The sequence below is a fragment of the Anopheles aquasalis genome, chromosome 3 (genome assembly GCF_943734665.1).
Source record: "Anopheles aquasalis chromosome 3, idAnoAquaMG_Q_19, whole genome shotgun sequence".
Taxonomy (NCBI): domain Eukaryota; kingdom Metazoa; phylum Arthropoda; class Insecta; order Diptera; family Culicidae; genus Anopheles; species Anopheles aquasalis.
In genome coordinates, this window is record NC_064878.1 from 48,651,049 (window position 1) to 48,667,622 (window position 16,574).

The 16,574-nt window shown below is 46.4% G+C and overlaps 2 protein-coding genes across 6 annotated transcripts; both read left to right on the forward strand.

Moving 5' to 3' along the window:
- Positions 1-2,318: 2,318 nt before the first annotated feature.
- LOC126575593 (alcohol dehydrogenase 1-like) lies at positions 2,319-3,649 on the forward strand. The gene is made up of 5 exons (XM_050236361.1): positions 2,319-2,569; positions 2,639-2,872; positions 2,935-3,108; positions 3,167-3,324; positions 3,392-3,649. The coding sequence occupies exons 1-5, from the start codon at positions 2,477-2,479 to the stop codon at positions 3,510-3,512; spliced, it is 780 nt and encodes a 259-aa protein (XP_050092318.1). The 5' UTR covers positions 2,319-2,476; the 3' UTR covers positions 3,513-3,649.
- Positions 3,650-5,794: 2,145 nt separating this feature from the next.
- On the forward strand, positions 5,795-16,332 carry LOC126576385 (uncharacterized). Of its 5 annotated transcripts, none has more exons than XM_050237639.1 (6): positions 8,614-8,804; positions 8,909-8,996; positions 13,788-14,091; positions 15,107-15,181; positions 15,252-15,505; positions 15,580-16,332. In XM_050237639.1, exons 3-6 carry the CDS (start codon positions 13,963-13,965, stop codon positions 15,773-15,775), a joined length of 654 nt encoding a protein of 217 aa, XP_050093596.1. In that variant the 5' UTR covers positions 8,614-8,804; positions 8,909-8,996; positions 13,788-13,962; the 3' UTR covers positions 15,776-16,332. The 5 variants fall into 5 exon arrangements, with proteins under 5 accessions (XP_050093598.1, XP_050093595.1, XP_050093596.1 ...); XM_050237640.1 differs by having other exon boundaries at positions 8,912-8,996; XM_050237641.1 differs by lacking the exons at positions 8,614-8,804; positions 8,909-8,996 and adding an exon at positions 5,795-5,985.
- Positions 16,333-16,574: the final 242 nt, after the last annotated feature.

A 16,574-nucleotide genomic window follows, 5' to 3' on the forward strand; every position in this document is an offset into this window, starting at 1 on the left:
GTGGTTTAATAACTTATCCAACAATAATATTCTTTAATCGTATTTGACCTCATGTTAAGAGAGCACGTTGAAATCACTCATTCGCCCGCTTCTCGCTTACATTCAAGTCCTTTGATGTTGGTGGCGTCACTTGCTTCGGTAATTAATGATCAGCTCTTGTGTCTGTGACACTAGCACAGCGAAGCTGATAAAGATGATTTATAGCATCAACTCCACGGTATGAGTGTACAAGATACGGCAGTATGATAGTAATAAATGTGCAAACGTTTATTAAATCGTCGCACTTGAAAGTTAATTGGAGATACTGTATTATGTTATGGTGAGTTTGGAACAATTTAAACCTTTTTCTGTCGCTTGCAAATGTTTAATCTGTTCAGAGTGAAGATGTCGAAGGGCTTGTGGTTTTATTTGTCAGGCCATGAGTTTAAAAAGTAGATTTGCCCCGGCCTCAAAAGGCAGTGAAAGTATAAAGTTACATCCTTCTATGGTTTAACATTTCAGAACAGTGCGGTTTCAGTTTCGTCAATCATCCAGAACCTGCCAGTTAATTGCGATTTGCCTGTGCATCTGTTGTTCTTCAAAGTAGAAATGGATTGACTAACCACCACCTCGTTCGTATGGTGTCTGGCGGTTTGGTGCGGTAGAATCCAGCGCAGCACTCTCGTGATTGACGAGTGAACAGGTTTTTGCCGTTCTGAACTGGGCGTGTACGATCGGCGAAATGTGAAGATAGTATCTTGCCAAATTGTGTCATTTCTAGTTTGGAAGAATTCAAATATGTATAATCAATTTTGTGCTACGAAGAGAATGAATAAAGAAACGCGCGGCTACCTAACAACCATGTCCTTTACGCACAGTGCCCACGATCAACCTGTTGCGAGTTCAACCAACTCGGAGGAAAGACAAACAAGCAAACAAAAAAAGCGGAGCAACATTAAATTTGTACGTAGCCGGATCGGATCATTCCCCGCAAATGGATCCAGGTTCAGTGCGGTTAAGCCCGCCAAGAATGCCACCAAATGTCACCGGTGGTTTTACGACTGGCTTTGCCAACCAAGGCAATACGATCGTCCGGTGCCCACATCTCCCTCTATGCAGTGCTTATCGGAAATGGAGCCGTGGCAAGACAAGAGGTGGTTGATATTTAGCGCACTTGTTGCGTGGCTTACAATAAAATAACAACTAAATTACAGCTATGCGTCGTTTCGGTTGTTCGTCTCCATATAGAGTGTAGCTAGCCATTACCCTCGACTATTAACGTTTAATGGAATAATCCATGTTCAACTACCAGTGGCAAATGTTGCCAACAAGGTAGATTTGAAAGTTAAAAAGGGAATCGAGTAATGAAAATGGTGGTGATAGTCATTTTTACAGTAGTTTGGTTTCAATATTCCATCGAGCATCTTGAAAAAGTGGAACAAATCAAGTAATTATAAAATTCCATTTGTAGGGACCTATTTTTAAATAAGAATCATGAACAATTGCATTATTATCGATTTACATTAGCAAACTGATACGACCTTGAACTGCTAGGAACCGGTTAATCGATAGACTGCGGAACGTCGCGATGGAAATGATTCATTTTCTTGTGCTAACTTTGCTACACATGCCTGGCCAGCTCGCGGTTCACGTAGTCATTAAGCCCGGACAACCGTAGCATCGCACGCACATGATAAACGATTTCGATCGATCGTTGTCGGTTTGAAGTGAATCGTGTAAGACAGCTGTAACGCAATATTGCCACCCTTACCGGAATTCTTACAGAAAGTAGTTTGCCTAAAGGATAACAGGTTAACGGCTGGTACTGTAATCACCGGCATAAAACATGCCGCGGCATTGGATTGTCGTTTATTCGGCTCACTGGTGATGGAAAATTTGTCTGATGCAACTTTTTGAAACCCACGATAGTGGCAGTGATAATCCTTATCGCTTTTGCTTACGCCATTCTCTCTGTTTCGCGGGGTCTGTCCAAAAATGGGTATTTCGTCGCCCGGCCGGAATTCGGAGGTGGCCCTGAAATCTGACCTTGCTTTTTTCGCTAAAGACAATCATTGGATGTGCAAAGCACGTTGATGACAAAAGCGGTAGCGGCGGTATTCGAGTGCTTAGGCGAGCATTAACGTTTTGCTTCCTTCATAAAACTCATGTTCTTTATAATTGGTATGGTGTGCGACTGGTAATCAACGCTTTAACTGCTTAGCGGCGCCAGATCACGTTGAGAATCACAGCAAAACTGGTAGAATCAAACCCCTCCACTGGGTAGACTTGTTAGCACAGCACAGTGCTGATGTGCGTCGTTCAAGCCGTTAGACGTGCGATAATATTCATTGAATGGAAGTTGAAACAAGATGCGATTTTTGTGTCGAGCTCAGTCTCCATTGGAACCTGCTACTTGATAGTCAAAGGCCTTTCCTGGTTCTCAGTTGGATAGTGTGCATTGTTAGATAAAGCGATCGTTTGCTCTCCTAAGGTAAAGATGTCACTGAAGCATCAGAAAGCTGTAGTCATTGGCGGATCGGGCGATATTGGAGTGGCAATTTGCCAAAATTTGCTTCAAGAAGGTGTAGAGGTAAAGTTACGATGTTGTGTGGATAAAAATAGGTTTAGCTTATTTTAAGGGTTTCCTTCCATTTTCCAGAAATTGTTTGTTCTTGATGTTGCGGATCTAACGGAAGCGACCCGTCAGCAGCTACAAGAAAGCAACCGAGGGGCGGCAATATTGTTCAAACACTGTGATATTGCAAACCGATCGGAGCTGCTGCAGATTCTGGGAGACGATATTGTGAAGGCTCTCGGTTCGATCGACATTTTGGTAAACTCGGCCGGAATTGCGTCCAGTGAGATTCCCGATCAAGTGATTAACGTGAATTTGGTGCGTGCCATCATACAATCTCGACCGATAGAAACACGATATTCATAACATCATGTTTGCAGACTGGCGTCATTAACTCGAGTCTCTTGTGTTTGGATCTGATGTCGCGGAGCAAGGGAGGGAAAGGAGGCGTCATAGTCAACGTGGCTTCCGTTGCTGGATTAGAAACAATACCGTTCCTTCCGATCTACTGCGCCTCGAAGCACGGTGTCGTGAGCTTTTCGCGATCTCTTGGAGTATGATGGATCAAGATTCGATTAGTGGTGATGGATTAATTATTGCTTCTGGTCTTAGGTACCTCCCATCTTCGCTAGCACTGGTGTGAAGTTCGTTGCCATCTGTCCGGGTGCTACGAGGACGAAAATGTTTAATCATTGCATGCAGATTCCCATCGATATCGCAGGACTGCAGGATATGTTTGACGATTACGTGAAACGCTTTCAGGCTCAAAGGTAAGCCAAATGATCGTCAATTGTCTGTTTCAAAGCGACATTCTTGTATGTAACGGTTTCATTACAGCCCTGATGTCGTTGGCAAATGTGTGATTCGAGCGATCACTGAGGGCGAGAATGGATCGGCATGGATTTGTAACGAGGGTGTCATTGTTCAGCATCAGTTCCCACAGTCATTATTTTTGTAAAGTGATAACGACATGACACAATTGATGGTTTGTTATAAAACGTTCTATTCTTTTTCATTTTAATGTTTGTACATGACACCATTATAACGATAGTGTATTTCTGAAAATTTCCATAATAAATCGCGCATGTTTCGGTTATTAAATTAGCTTTTAAATATCAATCTAAATGATTAAATTGATTTTTCTGCAAGAAGTTAGATTTGCTCATGGTAGATGTGATATGCTTCTCCTTTTCGTAGAAAAAAAAACATAAATTAAGGTACAATTGAGGGAGAGGGAGGTGGATTTTCAAATTAGAATTCTGATTACAATTTTAAAAGTGTTTTCCAACCCTCTCCCTCCTTCCCGATGCGTTAATTTAAGTTTTTCAGATTTTCCCTACGAACAAAAAAGTTTTACAGATCCACCGTGTTTTTTGATCAGTTTTACAGATCCACCGTGTCCAAAAAGTTTTACATTCCAATAATTTGAAATAAATTTGATAAAAATTAAGTACAAGCTACTAAATTTTTAAATTAAATAATCGATGAACGAAACTGTGAGTTTCATCGATTGCGTGTCTTGAATCCAGCTTGAAGCAGAAACCAACTTTAATCTCGCTCGCTACAAAACCTGTTTCGTTAACGGATTTTTTAAATATTGCCGCTCACTTTCAAGATCGCTGCCGCATGCTCATGTGTGTTTCGTGATTTTTTTACATTAATCGAAGCCAAACGGATATAGATGCAGATTAAAAAAAAGATGACTAATCCTATACAAGCTCAGGACCGGAAGTGCGAGTGAAAAATAGTCTGTGATAAGAAAGCCACGTGTTGGGGCCAGATCAATGTGGTGTCGCATAGCGAACAATCAGGAGACAGCGCTTTGGAGTGATACTCATTCAAAGGCTCATCCGTTCCGAGGCGAACGAATCAGAGGTTTGATCCTTTCGATCACATCGACAACAATTTCGTTGCAGTTTTGCGTTCGAAAAAAAAAACAAAACTGTTAGTAGTAATTACTACAATTAGCCCAGTTGATTACAAAAAAATGGTACGGTAAGATCTTCGCTCTTTCTTAATACGAGTTCATCGTACTCTCTTCTGTGCTGCTAGCATGAAAGTAAGTGGTCCGAAGATCGGACCGATTGATTAACACAATTTCTAATCTTTTACGATATCTCGTGTAACCGACGCGCTCGCAACAAAGACACGACACGCAGATAAATGACCCGCATCACCCGTGTAAAGTAAAAGCACGCGTGGCAGTACCGATCGAAACGATCGCCATTAATAATACATACGCTAGTAGTAAGCCTATATTTCATGTTTTTCCTTCCGCCACCGCAACACAACACTCTCGATGTGCGTTACGGTTGCTCAAATACGGAGTCGAAAATCGTCTCAGGCATGTGTCACCACCTAGCGCAAGATGTCCAATGAATGATGCATCGAAAGAGTCATATGCTGGTCTCAGCTCACTGGCTACGCTGGAAGCGTTCCCTTTTCAATGGGGCAGCACAAGATTTAATTTCTTAATTTCATCAAAAAATATTTAAAAAAAGAACTAGAATGAAGATCAATGGTTGATCATAAGAGGAAAATTGGTTGTTTCGACGTTTCTATGCGCACTGATAGTCGCAAATGGTGCTCTAGTTCATAAATAATACTCTAAAAAAAGGATATCATGTTCGCTAAAATTTAACCATTAAATCACTAATAAAACAATAGTAAGATACAAATGTATTCGAAAACTGCCGGTCCAATGATCACACTGCACTTGCGATGAGCGGCAAACATAAAGACCAAATCCAAACGGATGCACCACCAACGGTCGGCTGGTCGCCTGCCCTCACATAAAGACCATCCATTCCCCCATTTCGTCTGTGACTAGCGAAACGGAACCGACGGCAGCGCAACAAAACAAAAGCAAAAAAAGGGCTAGTGAAGTGAAGGGTTCTCGCGCAAGCTCCCCGGGAGGGGCACATCTGAATTCGTACGCACCTCCATCGTGTCGCGTGATGATGTTCTTCCCCGGATTCGGTGAGGGTTGACTCGAACGGAACCGATAGAAACACAGTACAGCAGACTGGTAGGCCGGCCAGACACAGCACGATCGTTTCCCTCGGATGTTGTGGGGTGCGTGCATCACGAGTAAAACTCCGCTCGCTCCATCTCTGTCCGTCATTGGTTCGCTCCGTTCGCCCGTGTTCCATCACGCACGCAGCACCGACCGGCGGTGCAGGTGAGCACGCGCACGCGGTGGTCTCGAACGCGTGGATCAGTTATCCGCGAACCGCCCGGCAGCGCAGCGAACGAACGTACCAGCCGCGCGAACTGAGCGAGTGAGCGAACGAAGCGTTAGACAGTCAGACAAACAGCGCCAGTCTTTGGCCGCGCAATCGAGGGTTGCCTCGCCTCGTGGTTGCCGACGAAACCGTGTTCCATGGGCGCTGGGCCCAACCGCCGGTAGTGCGGTGAAATGTGGTGTAAAGGTGCGTATTCGAAAATGATAAATTAGGTTAACCAGCGGACAGCACGCTGTTGGACAGGGGCTGTTGTTTGCGGTGCAACTTTCGTGAATTTCGAGCCATAAACCACCGTCGACAGCAGCAGCAGCAGCAGCAGCAGTAGACGGAATCGAAACGAACTCGGTCGGCCTGATCCATGCCAGGTGGGGATGATAGTGAACAGGTGAATGACTAGCAGCAGAAAGTGACATACGTGCATTGATAAGGATTCTCTCTGGGTGTTGCTGGTACCCGTGTTCCCCAGTACACACCTTCTACGTTTCTACGTGGCGTAGGTTCACAGTCGATAATGTAAAACGTTTGTTTTGCATTTTTGTTTAGTGCTCAACGCTGGTGTCGACCCCCAACCGGTGCCAGTTTGTCCGTGTTCCATGCCAGGTGTGTCAGCGAAAAAAAAGGGCCGGAATCTCATGAGCAACGCATGTTTTCCAAACCTTGGTGCCACTATTTGGGGGCCACATACGCTGCTTAAGCTGAGTGCAGCCCGTTTGCGAGCTGTAAGTGCTCTTTGTGGCGTGGACGTGGATCCCCAAGTGAAAACGGAACAATCCATCTTCACTCCGGTAGAAGGCATGGCAATTGATAGGCAAATTGGTGCTGCCACCGGCGACCGGCCTCCTTGGCAATTTATGTGTTTCCCTTCCCCGGTCCCCATTAGTCCATCGTGCCCGGAAGTGCGCCATGTGTTGGGCTCCACAGTGTGTTCAGTGGCTGTCCCATTCCATTCCATTCCATTGCTTCATCCCGATTTTCAGTTCAATGATCGGACAACCATCGGTGCCTAAAAGGGGGTGCTTCCTATTGATTTCAGAGCGAAAGTGTGCAATCTTCGGACGGCGTTAGCGGATTTGGAAACTCTTCCCCTCACTTCCCGTCCAGTTGGCTCCACGAAAAACCATCCATCACATTGCTAGCACTGCTTGCCGGCTGCCATGGTGGTGCGTCTTCAAATTTTGCAAATTTTTCTTCTGCCTGCTAGCTGCCGCACGTACCCCAATTGCCTTCTATTTAGCCAATTGAAGCAGCAATTGAGTGACAGTGCTTGGTAGTGGTCGCAACGGGTGGCGCGGGAGTTTGTTTACATCGCGTACCGGCTGCCGGTCCGAAACGATCCTGCCAACCCGCCCGCATGTTGTTTATATGCCCGCTCGCGTATCCCTTACCTGATGTCGTGAATGCGCTTCCTTCCACTCTCCACTTGCACTGTTTGCACTTGTTTGTACCGATCAGGGCATTGCTCATTGTACCCTTGCTGTTTGGGGAGTGTTTTTCGGGCAGCAGTTATTTGTGTTACGCCACATGTTTGTTGTTCGGATGAAATGAAGAGCCAGCCAGTGTTTATGCGATCGGTGTATCGTGGCGATCGGTGTATGTGTTTAGGCTAATAGGCTGGCATCGGAGACTAGCGCCAAAATGGACCATTTCCCACGCCAGTCATAAATGTTACTTTCGTTTTAGATGGACGAAAAGTATGTTTTCTAATTAATGGTTGAAGAGAAGCGGGAGGAGAAGAAACTTGACCGTACGATCGTACGATCGGATTGTCCAATATATGAAAGTTCATCTTTTTTAGCCGAGGAGAAAAGATCACGTCCCCGGGGAAAGAGTTTGGAAGACAGTCTCTTGTTGAAGAGTGATCGTTGCCAGTTTTTTCATCTGCTGAAGGGTTTTTGTTTTGTTTGAGAACGTAATCCCAGGGTGTCCATTGGTTTTCACTTCGGATTGGATATCCATTAGTGAGGACTTAAGTAAACATTCGGGAAAGGATCTTTGATTAATCAATTCTCAATATGATCTACTACTTTTTATGATCTCTTAATTATGCTTTACACCACAGCACACAGGTGCATACTGGACGAGAAACACCAAATCGAACGGTGCCGCAACGGTATGCCGCGCTCAAATTACGTTCCATTTTCCCGATAAAACAACAAACCGGGACTCTCGACATCGGTATGACCCACATCCGGATTCTAGTGCTGCCCAAGCTCCCGGGAATGCCGGGAGTTCTCAAAACGCGTTGGCCTTTTTCGTTGATTGATTTCTCGATTCGATCGGACCGCCGTAACGGTCCAGCTAGCTCGCTCGATCGTTGCCGATAATGGACGGACGGAACTACGCCTTTCCTTTTTGTGTTCGATTCGGATGACGTGGGTGAGGCGAGGGGGGGGGGAATCATAACCACCATCCGCACCGACCATTCCCGTTCATTGTTGCATGCCTATTTGTTTTCGTAAAACCAACCCCGGAGATTGAGAATGCGTGCTCAAAGCAAGGAAACAATTTCGTGGGAGTGCACATTCTAGCACGGGCCGGGCCACGTCATGGACGCTGTTTGCGCAAACACTCTGGCCCGGCACAACGGTACTGCCAGGTGGGCGAATGTGCGTTAGCGTTAGTCATGCTGGCCTCCTCCTCTCATCGTTGTTCGCACCAGCTGGCTGGCAAGTGAGTTCGTTATCAGTGGGGCTCCCGACACACACAAACAGTTGTTCTGCCATCATTCACGAGCTGTTGCGATAAGATAAGATAAGATGCTCCGCGAGTTTAGTAGCACGATCGTTCCCTTAGTTCCGTTTCGCTTCTTGGCCGGACCTGTGTTGTGGTCTGTGGTTGGTTTAATACACTTCGTAGGTCGTCGACGACCTTTTTGTCAAATGTAATTACAACTTGGACAGTGGACAATTGATCAAGGACTTCCCGTTTCGTCACTGTTGTTCATCACAACTGAGAACGGACGACCGTTCACGCATCGAAGCGCCACCGAGGTCATTCGATTTGAGGTATATTAGTGCCAGTAATCCGTCTAGTGACCAGTACGCCCACCAACAACGACAACCTTTTTTTTTTTTTTGGATGGAACTGCGTGCGAACCACTCGCTACCAGCAGGAGTCACCGCAATCGTGGTCAGTTTAGAATCGCACCCCGAATGATTCACATCCATCTGTTGGATGGACCCCACATTGTGACCCAAGTGAGTGAGAAAGTTCGCGTGAACTAGGTGTGCGTATGCGTGTTTGTGATGCTGGCCACGGTTTTGTCGCGCTGGAGAAGGTCAAAGCCGGAGGGGCGGTCTGAGTGTCGGTTATGCGGTGACTTCACAGTGCTTACGGTTGACTCATCCCGACCCAACCGGCTTGTTTCACTTTCTACAACGTACACCATCGAAATATGTTTTGTGTGGAAGTGTTTTGGAGGCTCTTTCTTCGCCCGCGAGCTCCGTTTCAACTAGAGAACGTCCATCCAGACGGCACTAGGTCATCTGGGAGGCGTCCGAATGGTTCGTTACGGTTCGTTCGTGCTGCTTTCCGGCTGAAACGAAAGAAAGAAATATCTCGTAAAACAGCCGGTGAAGAAAATGCCCAAAAGAGAGACCACCACGGACTGGCCGTCGTCGATCTATGTTGGATCGTCTTTTGGAACGCACCGGAAAGAGGAAAGTGAAATGTCTCGCCCGGACAGTCCAGCCAAAAGCTTGACTGCCGCGCCAAAGCACCGTGAACCGGCAGGGGATAGGGGAAAATGGGATGCTGAGGAGGCCGTGTGCAAAAACTAGGTGAACTATCCGCGTGATAGTTGGGAACATTTTCGGTGGTGGGGATTTTTGGTCGGCATCGAAAAGGCGTTCGCAGAAGATCACCGAGCGATTGAAACGGGCTGCGGAACGATCGGATGTTCGTGGAGGTGTTATTTCTCTTGTTATTTTTTTGTGGTTCGTCATCGGGACCACATCAATCAGGTAATCAGCAGTAAGTGGCGGGCGAGAGCAAAAAGTAAAGTGTCATGGCGATGGCGAAAGTGACCGTGGTTCTTATCGCCACGTACATGATTTATGTCCGTGCACCGTACTGGATACGGGAGATCGGTGAGCCCTGATAGCCCCTCAAGGAATGCTGTGCTGGAGTTTTTGGGGTGTTCTCCGCATCGTAAAACACGCATTGGTTGAAGAATGAAAACAAGAATTTCGTTCGTTCGTGACATGCCTTTTCATCTCCCTGAAGAGGATTCACTAAATAGCCTCCCGGTGCCGGTCAAGCATGGACGGAGTGGTTTTACGATCGTTGATGATCGCAACACACACCGGTGCGGGTGTTGTTCCAGTGAAAATTCGGTGCATTAAACATGTTTCCACCACCGCCCCAACCCGTTCCCAGGGGCCACTCGAACCACATCCACCGACAATTTGCTTCCGTTTCGTTTCCGTTCGGGGATGTTTCACCGCGCACCATACTTTCCACCCCAAAAAGGGGTGGCACCCATGCTATAATAATGCTAATGATTTTTACTTCAGTTTTGTATTCCATTGGTGATGTTTACTTTTTTTTGCTTTTTATCTTCATCTCTACGTTTTCCTCTCTTTAAATGTTTATTGCACTTCGGTTCACAACCCTTTTCTAATCGGCCAAAAATAGCCTGTGGTTCGGTCAATCCATGCGCCGGCTCTCGATTTTGCTCGGAAAAAACTGGCCCCGCAATGGCGACGGCATTCATCATTGCATTGCACGAGCCCAGGGTAATTTGGTGTGGCCGCTTTGTCCGCGTGGTGGCTTCGTCATCATGGTTCGCGTTGGTGCGCACTTGATGGCATCGGAATGATGAATTTAGGACAGCCCACTCGGCTTGGCCGTCCGCAGATTGATGGAAATGAGTAAATGGTGTGCCAAATGTTCGAAGAGAAATTTTTAATTCCGATAATTGCGCCCCTCGCGACGGCATTGAGATCGTTTTGGGAATGCTTTTGCTATCAGGTTGTGTGATCGTGTAACATCTTATTGAACGAAGCGACTTAACGATTGACATCAGAGGCAAACAATGTTGTTGTTTGGAATGCACGCATCCTTTAAAATGAAGTCTACTTGCGATTTTAACCGCCAAGAAATGAAGTTATCGCTTTCCTACCAGAAGGCATCTGAATTCGTTTTGTGCAAAGAGAATTCATTGAAACCAGTGGAGCGCCAAAGCATTCACGATATTTCCCAGTTTGTAACATTTCTATTGAAGCGCAAAAACATCTTCATACCTTTCGTCATATGAGCGAGTTATAAAAACATCTACCGTATATCAATACGTACTATGTTGTAAAATACCTTAAAGAGCACGATGTCATTACGACAAGTGGTCATCACGATTGGCAAAGCAATGTTCGATGCAATCGTCGCTATTGAGTGCTCTGAAAAGATAGTGTTTTCCAGTCCGCCTTCACCACGTGTATTGTCCGCCGCTGAAGCTAATAAAGCATTTTATGAAACGTAGAAAAGTGAGCGATAAGATAGAAAAAGCAGACAACACTCAGGAACAATACGATAGCACACTCGCGACAGTGACGACTTGCGTCTGATAGTGACATGCTGACATCTTGTTGATACGCGAAATGGAGAATGGTGTCATCAACGACCCCGAATCGAACGTTCGACTCGATCACACTTGCAAACTGTTATTTTATGGAATCTTCTCCTAATGCCCAAAACCCTGTTACGAGTTTTGCAAACACCTGTGATCTAATGCGTTGCAAAATGGAGGGCATAATGGGCGAAGGGGAAATCAATCACCGAGAGACCGTTCCGACCGTTCAGGCAAGCGATGCTCACAGCTTGTGCTTGCATCAATCGCAAGCCGATGCGATTAAATTACAATTAAATCCTCCCTCCCGCTGACACCTAACCAGGTTCGTGTAACTCCTCCCCATGGTGGTGCCACAGCAGGTGCCACGGCGTCGTCTCGGTTGAACGCCGACTTAACGTGTCGTCTTGTTAGTACGGTTTTAGCCGACGAACGAAGCGCCAGGAGGATGGTGGAGGAAGCGGGACTATTTAAATCGAGAGATTAATCTTGACACACTCCTCACACCCTGTGCCGTCTCGTCTCGTGCAATGGATTGGAAATACTGCTTTTCAGATGGCTGCATCGTTAGGCAAATGTCGGAATGACTCACCACGGTGTCACCGAACGGTGGGGGATAGATTTGGCACTTCTAGCCCGGCCGCTCAGTTCTTGGATGGACGCGTTACAAGCAGATCGGTGGTAGTACCCTCCACGCCGGTGAGTTGAACCGAAGCCAAGACACTCGCGCGCTCCCGCTATGCACTGTCTGGTTGTATAAATAGTTGACCGAAGTGTGCCGGCTGATGTTTGGGAAGAACCGTTCGCGAAATGTACTTACAGAGTTCTCGCAAAGAATTATTCTAAAATTATCGGACATTATTTGATTGCATCGCAGTTGTGGCATAAGGGAAAATGGATACACCGTTGTGGCAGCGAAAACTTGTCGGAATAAAACCGCAAACCGTTGGCAATTGCTGCGGTCTACGTCCTTTAGCGTGTCGCGTAAACTGAGGTGACTGAGACACGCAATAGCTGCAGCTCCGCTGTGCGTCAAAACAGCAGAACCGGAACCGACCGACCACGGGTCTGCCCGTACGTCTGTCTGCACCGCGGTGTCAGTAGGCGCGACAAAAGAACAATAGCAACGGACACACTACAAATCACACCGACCCGCTCCCGACCGACCCGTTCCGTCATTCAATTCCAGCTCCCAGCAAACCGTGGACCATGGACTGCCACGATTCGAAAACAATATCGCTCATGCAGTGCCGGTTGTTCTGTGAAACGTTTGTCCGCGTGGCGCACGTTTGTCACTGAGTTTGTGCCCGGGGGTTTTTGTTTGCCGTTTCATCGGCCGAAATGTACTTGCATTAGCTTATGCTGTTTTGTTATTATCAAGGACACATAATTTGTGTTCTCTTGTACAAGATTGGCCCTGAATGGGGGTGGTGACAAGACTTTTTGGGAAACAATTAAACAAATTATCATCACAGTTGAAGTATCCGAGATTAATTTTATTTTTCGATTGTTTAATGCTTTGTATAATTTAAAAAAATATAGAAAAAGAGACAAAACATTTGCAAAACTTTCCTTGACCCTCCAGAGAGATAGAGGAGATCGGAGGAGAGGTCATCGGTTTTTTGGGGGGATGCTTCCAACAGACCAGCATGACTCTCGACTTTCTAGTTCGGCTTTATGACCATCCATCCATCCATCCATCCATCCACCACCATCGGCGACTCACCGAAGCGAAAGGTAATGAGCGGCCCTCGATATAAAACTCATTTTAATGCACGTTTACACCGGCCTGAATGGATGTCGGAAGCCAAGGCGATAGCCTCCAAATCTGTGTATTACGCGAACGCTCCCTCGTGTTACAATACGCTTCCGCTGGGGCCGAAAAAATGGATGAAAACGTCCGCCGGTACGTGGAAAACTGGCCGCGTAGTGGACCGCAAGTGCGACAAGTGATGCTTTCGATGAAAATGGCCCCGCTCAGCGATCGCATCGCCACGGCGATGTGGCAGTGCGAGCTCGTCACAGTTGGATGGTCACGCATCGTCGGGGAGGGTGGATTTCACAGCTTCACAGCCAATATTTCCCCTCAGACGAACTCTGTCAACTTGTTTTCGGATGAAGGATGAAGGGGCAAGCAATCTTTTCCGTTATGCACACCAAGGGGCGAGAGCTTTTCACGCAATTTTCCGCGCATGGAGCCAGTGACTTTTCGCCATCGGCATCGGGCATCGGAATGGTTGCTCACGATTGTGTCACGTATTTCATAACTTGCACCGTTCCATTCGATTACGGTTGTGGTTGTTGATGAATCATTCGTTTTAATTTCGCATAACTTTTCGATTTAGGGTTCAAAATGATGCATTGTAATCGTATGTTTGCTAAATTAATCTGAAGAGGTTGTTTTACTTTTACTGCTTTTTTACAGAGACATAAGTGAGTGAATGCCAAGCGCAAGTAGTTGCATCAGTATTGTTTCGGTAGAAGGTTTTGTGATAGCGAAAGTGAACTAACTATCACTCCGAAGCTATTAGCTCAACGGGATTGTCCTCTGGTGGAGCGTTCCACTGACCACAAAGACGACAAAGGCGACTCCAGTTAAGATGTCTACTAAAATAAGCAGCAGTGCGGCGGCCAATCCGGCCACCAACAATACCACTACAACCAACAGCAACAACAACGATTCACCGGATGTACAAGTGACCGTTAAGGATCTTCCGATCTCGTTTAAGGTGAGTTCACAGGTGCGCCACTCTCGGTGGCCCGCGGACGCATGCTCACTATCCACTGGACCGTGCATAATGATGATGGGGAATAGCTCACAGGGTGCGAGATCAGTTCCGAGGGCTTCCATTTTTTTTATATTTTCGTTTTCAACTATGCGTTCCCTGCTGCCCGCTCGGTATGTTCCGCCTGCATGCATCTGTACTACGCGGTGGCGGCACTGGAGGAACACGTGAATCACGATCTCGGTTTGACTCGGCAGAGGTCTCAGAGAAGGTAGTAGTGTGGAAAGCTTTTGGATGTTGTTTCCGCTACGTTGTTTCCGACTGTCCAGCCCGTACGTTCTGGGTGCATTGTCGAGCGTCCGTCAACCAGCACGGTTTCCGCTCGATGATTGTGACTGGTGGATGGTGGCGAAGGTTGATAATTTTGGACGCCGTTTTGCAACGTCACATTCTAGCCCAATTAGTTCGTTCTGTGGCCGTCTGTCTGAAATAGACGATCGGTCATCATCACACCCGATGGAAGAGGATCTTTTCCTACGCTACAAACCGTAATACAATGCGATCTTGCTGAGAGCATGTTTAATTGCCTACTCTCATGCCGGTTAGGAACTGAGGAACAAAGCCTTTTCTAGCAGTATTGTTAACGTTTCATTTGGATATCGCATCGCTTCCAACGTGAAACCATTGAGCCATGAGGAACACCGGTACGATGAGGTGCTCTATTCGGTGCTTCTCCACGGCAATGAACCGGTTTCAAGTACCTTCACCAATGTTTCTCATTTTTCGGTGCCTTCGAGACCATGCGATGTGCATAATGTTGAAGCTGCCGGACTGTTACCGTTTTTTTCCTTCATTGTGGCCAGCGAGCTGACTGGAACCTGGGACAAGATAAATGTATTGTTACTGGGTGAACATAAAAGAGAGTCTAACAGCTATTCAACTTAAGTTTTCGAACAACAAAACCCCTGTTGGTGTACTTCAACGTGCTGTAACGTATCTTTCTCCCTTTCTTTGTTAGGTTAAATACCTTGGCAGTCAACCGGCCACTGGCCTTTGGGGAATCAAGCATACGAGGCTACCGGTCGATCATCTAGTAAGTATCTCGGTTCCCCCCGAATGGGATGGAATGCGTTTCTAATGCTTTGTCTTTGCGCACCTTTCAGGTCAGTGTCGCCAAGAACCTACCACCAAACAGGATTCTTCCGTTCTGCAATCTAACCGTCTCGCTGGATGGGGTGAAAATCGAATCCATCACCTCGAAGCTATCGTCGATGTCAAACTTCACCATCGACACGATCTCGTACGGTGTGCAGGATCTCGTGTACACGCGCGTTTTTGCGATGATAGTGGTGAAGGAAAATTACAACCTCAAAGAGAAAAACCCCTTCGATGTGCACGCGTTCGTGTGCGACAGCAGGTAAGCTAGTGGTCGACGGAGATCTCGCTTTTGATATTCGGAATTGATAATCGATGTTCCTTTCGCATCCACAGAGCGATGGCAAGGAAGTTGACGTTCGCACTGGCCGCTTCCTTCCAGGATTACTCGAAGCGCGTGAAAGAGGCCGAGGAACAGAATGGCGGCATGGGAGGAGATTCGCAGAAGGTGACAAGGAAGAAGTTTGCCATCGATCTGCGAACACCGGAGGAGATGCAGCTCGATATTACCGAGCAGGAAACGGAAGCGTGAAGCACACCTTGCACACCATTGCACAGATGCACGTACCCCAAATCACACCCAAACAAACACACACGGGAACAACCTGAGTGCAAATCCTAGTCGTAAAATGTATGCTCTCCACGGTTTTCTGTTTCGTAAACGGCTCGGGCCGCCGCTGGATGCCGGCGAACTGGTTACTTACCGACGAGCATGAGGTCTACCAAATGTGCATCCGTGCATTCCTACTACTATTGGCGTTTTGTTTTGTTTATCATTGAAGTTTATGATGTTTTTAGTGAAGCCTTTTTACACCAGGAGAGCTATAAGGAAGAAAAGGAAAGGTTGAGCAAGCACAGTTTGCTTGCGTTTTTCGCTTTTTTACAAAATAAAGAGGGAAGATTCGTTAGAAACGCTGTACAAAACTGAGAAGCACGATGAGGTAAAACGGATACAATTGTGGTTTTTCCTTCATTTTCCTATAAGTAAGTGTATTTAGTCGTGAGAATGTGTCTTCGTAGAAGCGATCGGCATTCAGGTCGAGCGATATTGTATATTATTTTTAATCCAATAAACATTTACGAGTGGAACTGTTGTTTGTTATATCTTCCGGAAGGCATCAGGGAGTACGCGTGTAGAATAAACTCGTACGACGCAAAATATTATCTATTAATGATAAGTTTGGAGAAGGCCTTTAAAGGGGAAGGGATTAGGTTATTTAGAGTAACGAAAAGGCTCTTTTTTACGATTTTTTGTGAAGAAACCATTCAACGTTGTATTTTCAAGAGAATTGCCTATTGAACTGCAACTTTTCAAGAATATTTGGATGCAG

What these genes read in the sequence shown, in the direction of transcription:
- LOC126575593 (XM_050236361.1), top strand. Translation starts at nt 2,477, where the DNA reads ATGTCACTGAAGCATCAGAAAGCTGTAGTCATTGGCGGATCGGGCGAT. An exon ending in TGCTTCAAGAAGGTGTAGAG is followed by an intron (nt 2,570 to 2,638) that starts GTAAAGTTACGA and finishes TCCATTTTCCAG; the next exon opens with AAATTGTTTGTTCTTGATGT. An exon ending in AAACGCTTTCAGGCTCAAAG is followed by an intron (nt 3,325 to 3,391) that starts GTAAGCCAAATG and finishes GTTTCATTACAG; the next exon opens with CCCTGATGTCGTTGGCAAAT.
- LOC126576385 (XM_050237641.1), top strand. Translation starts at nt 13,963, where the DNA reads ATGTCTACTAAAATAAGCAGCAGTGCGGCGGCCAATCCGGCCACCAAC. An exon ending in GGCTACCGGTCGATCATCTA is followed by an intron (nt 15,182 to 15,251) that starts GTAAGTATCTCG and finishes CGCACCTTTCAG; the next exon opens with GTCAGTGTCGCCAAGAACCT. An exon ending in GCGTTCGTGTGCGACAGCAG is followed by an intron (nt 15,506 to 15,579) that starts GTAAGCTAGTGG and finishes TCGCATCCACAG; the next exon opens with AGCGATGGCAAGGAAGTTGA.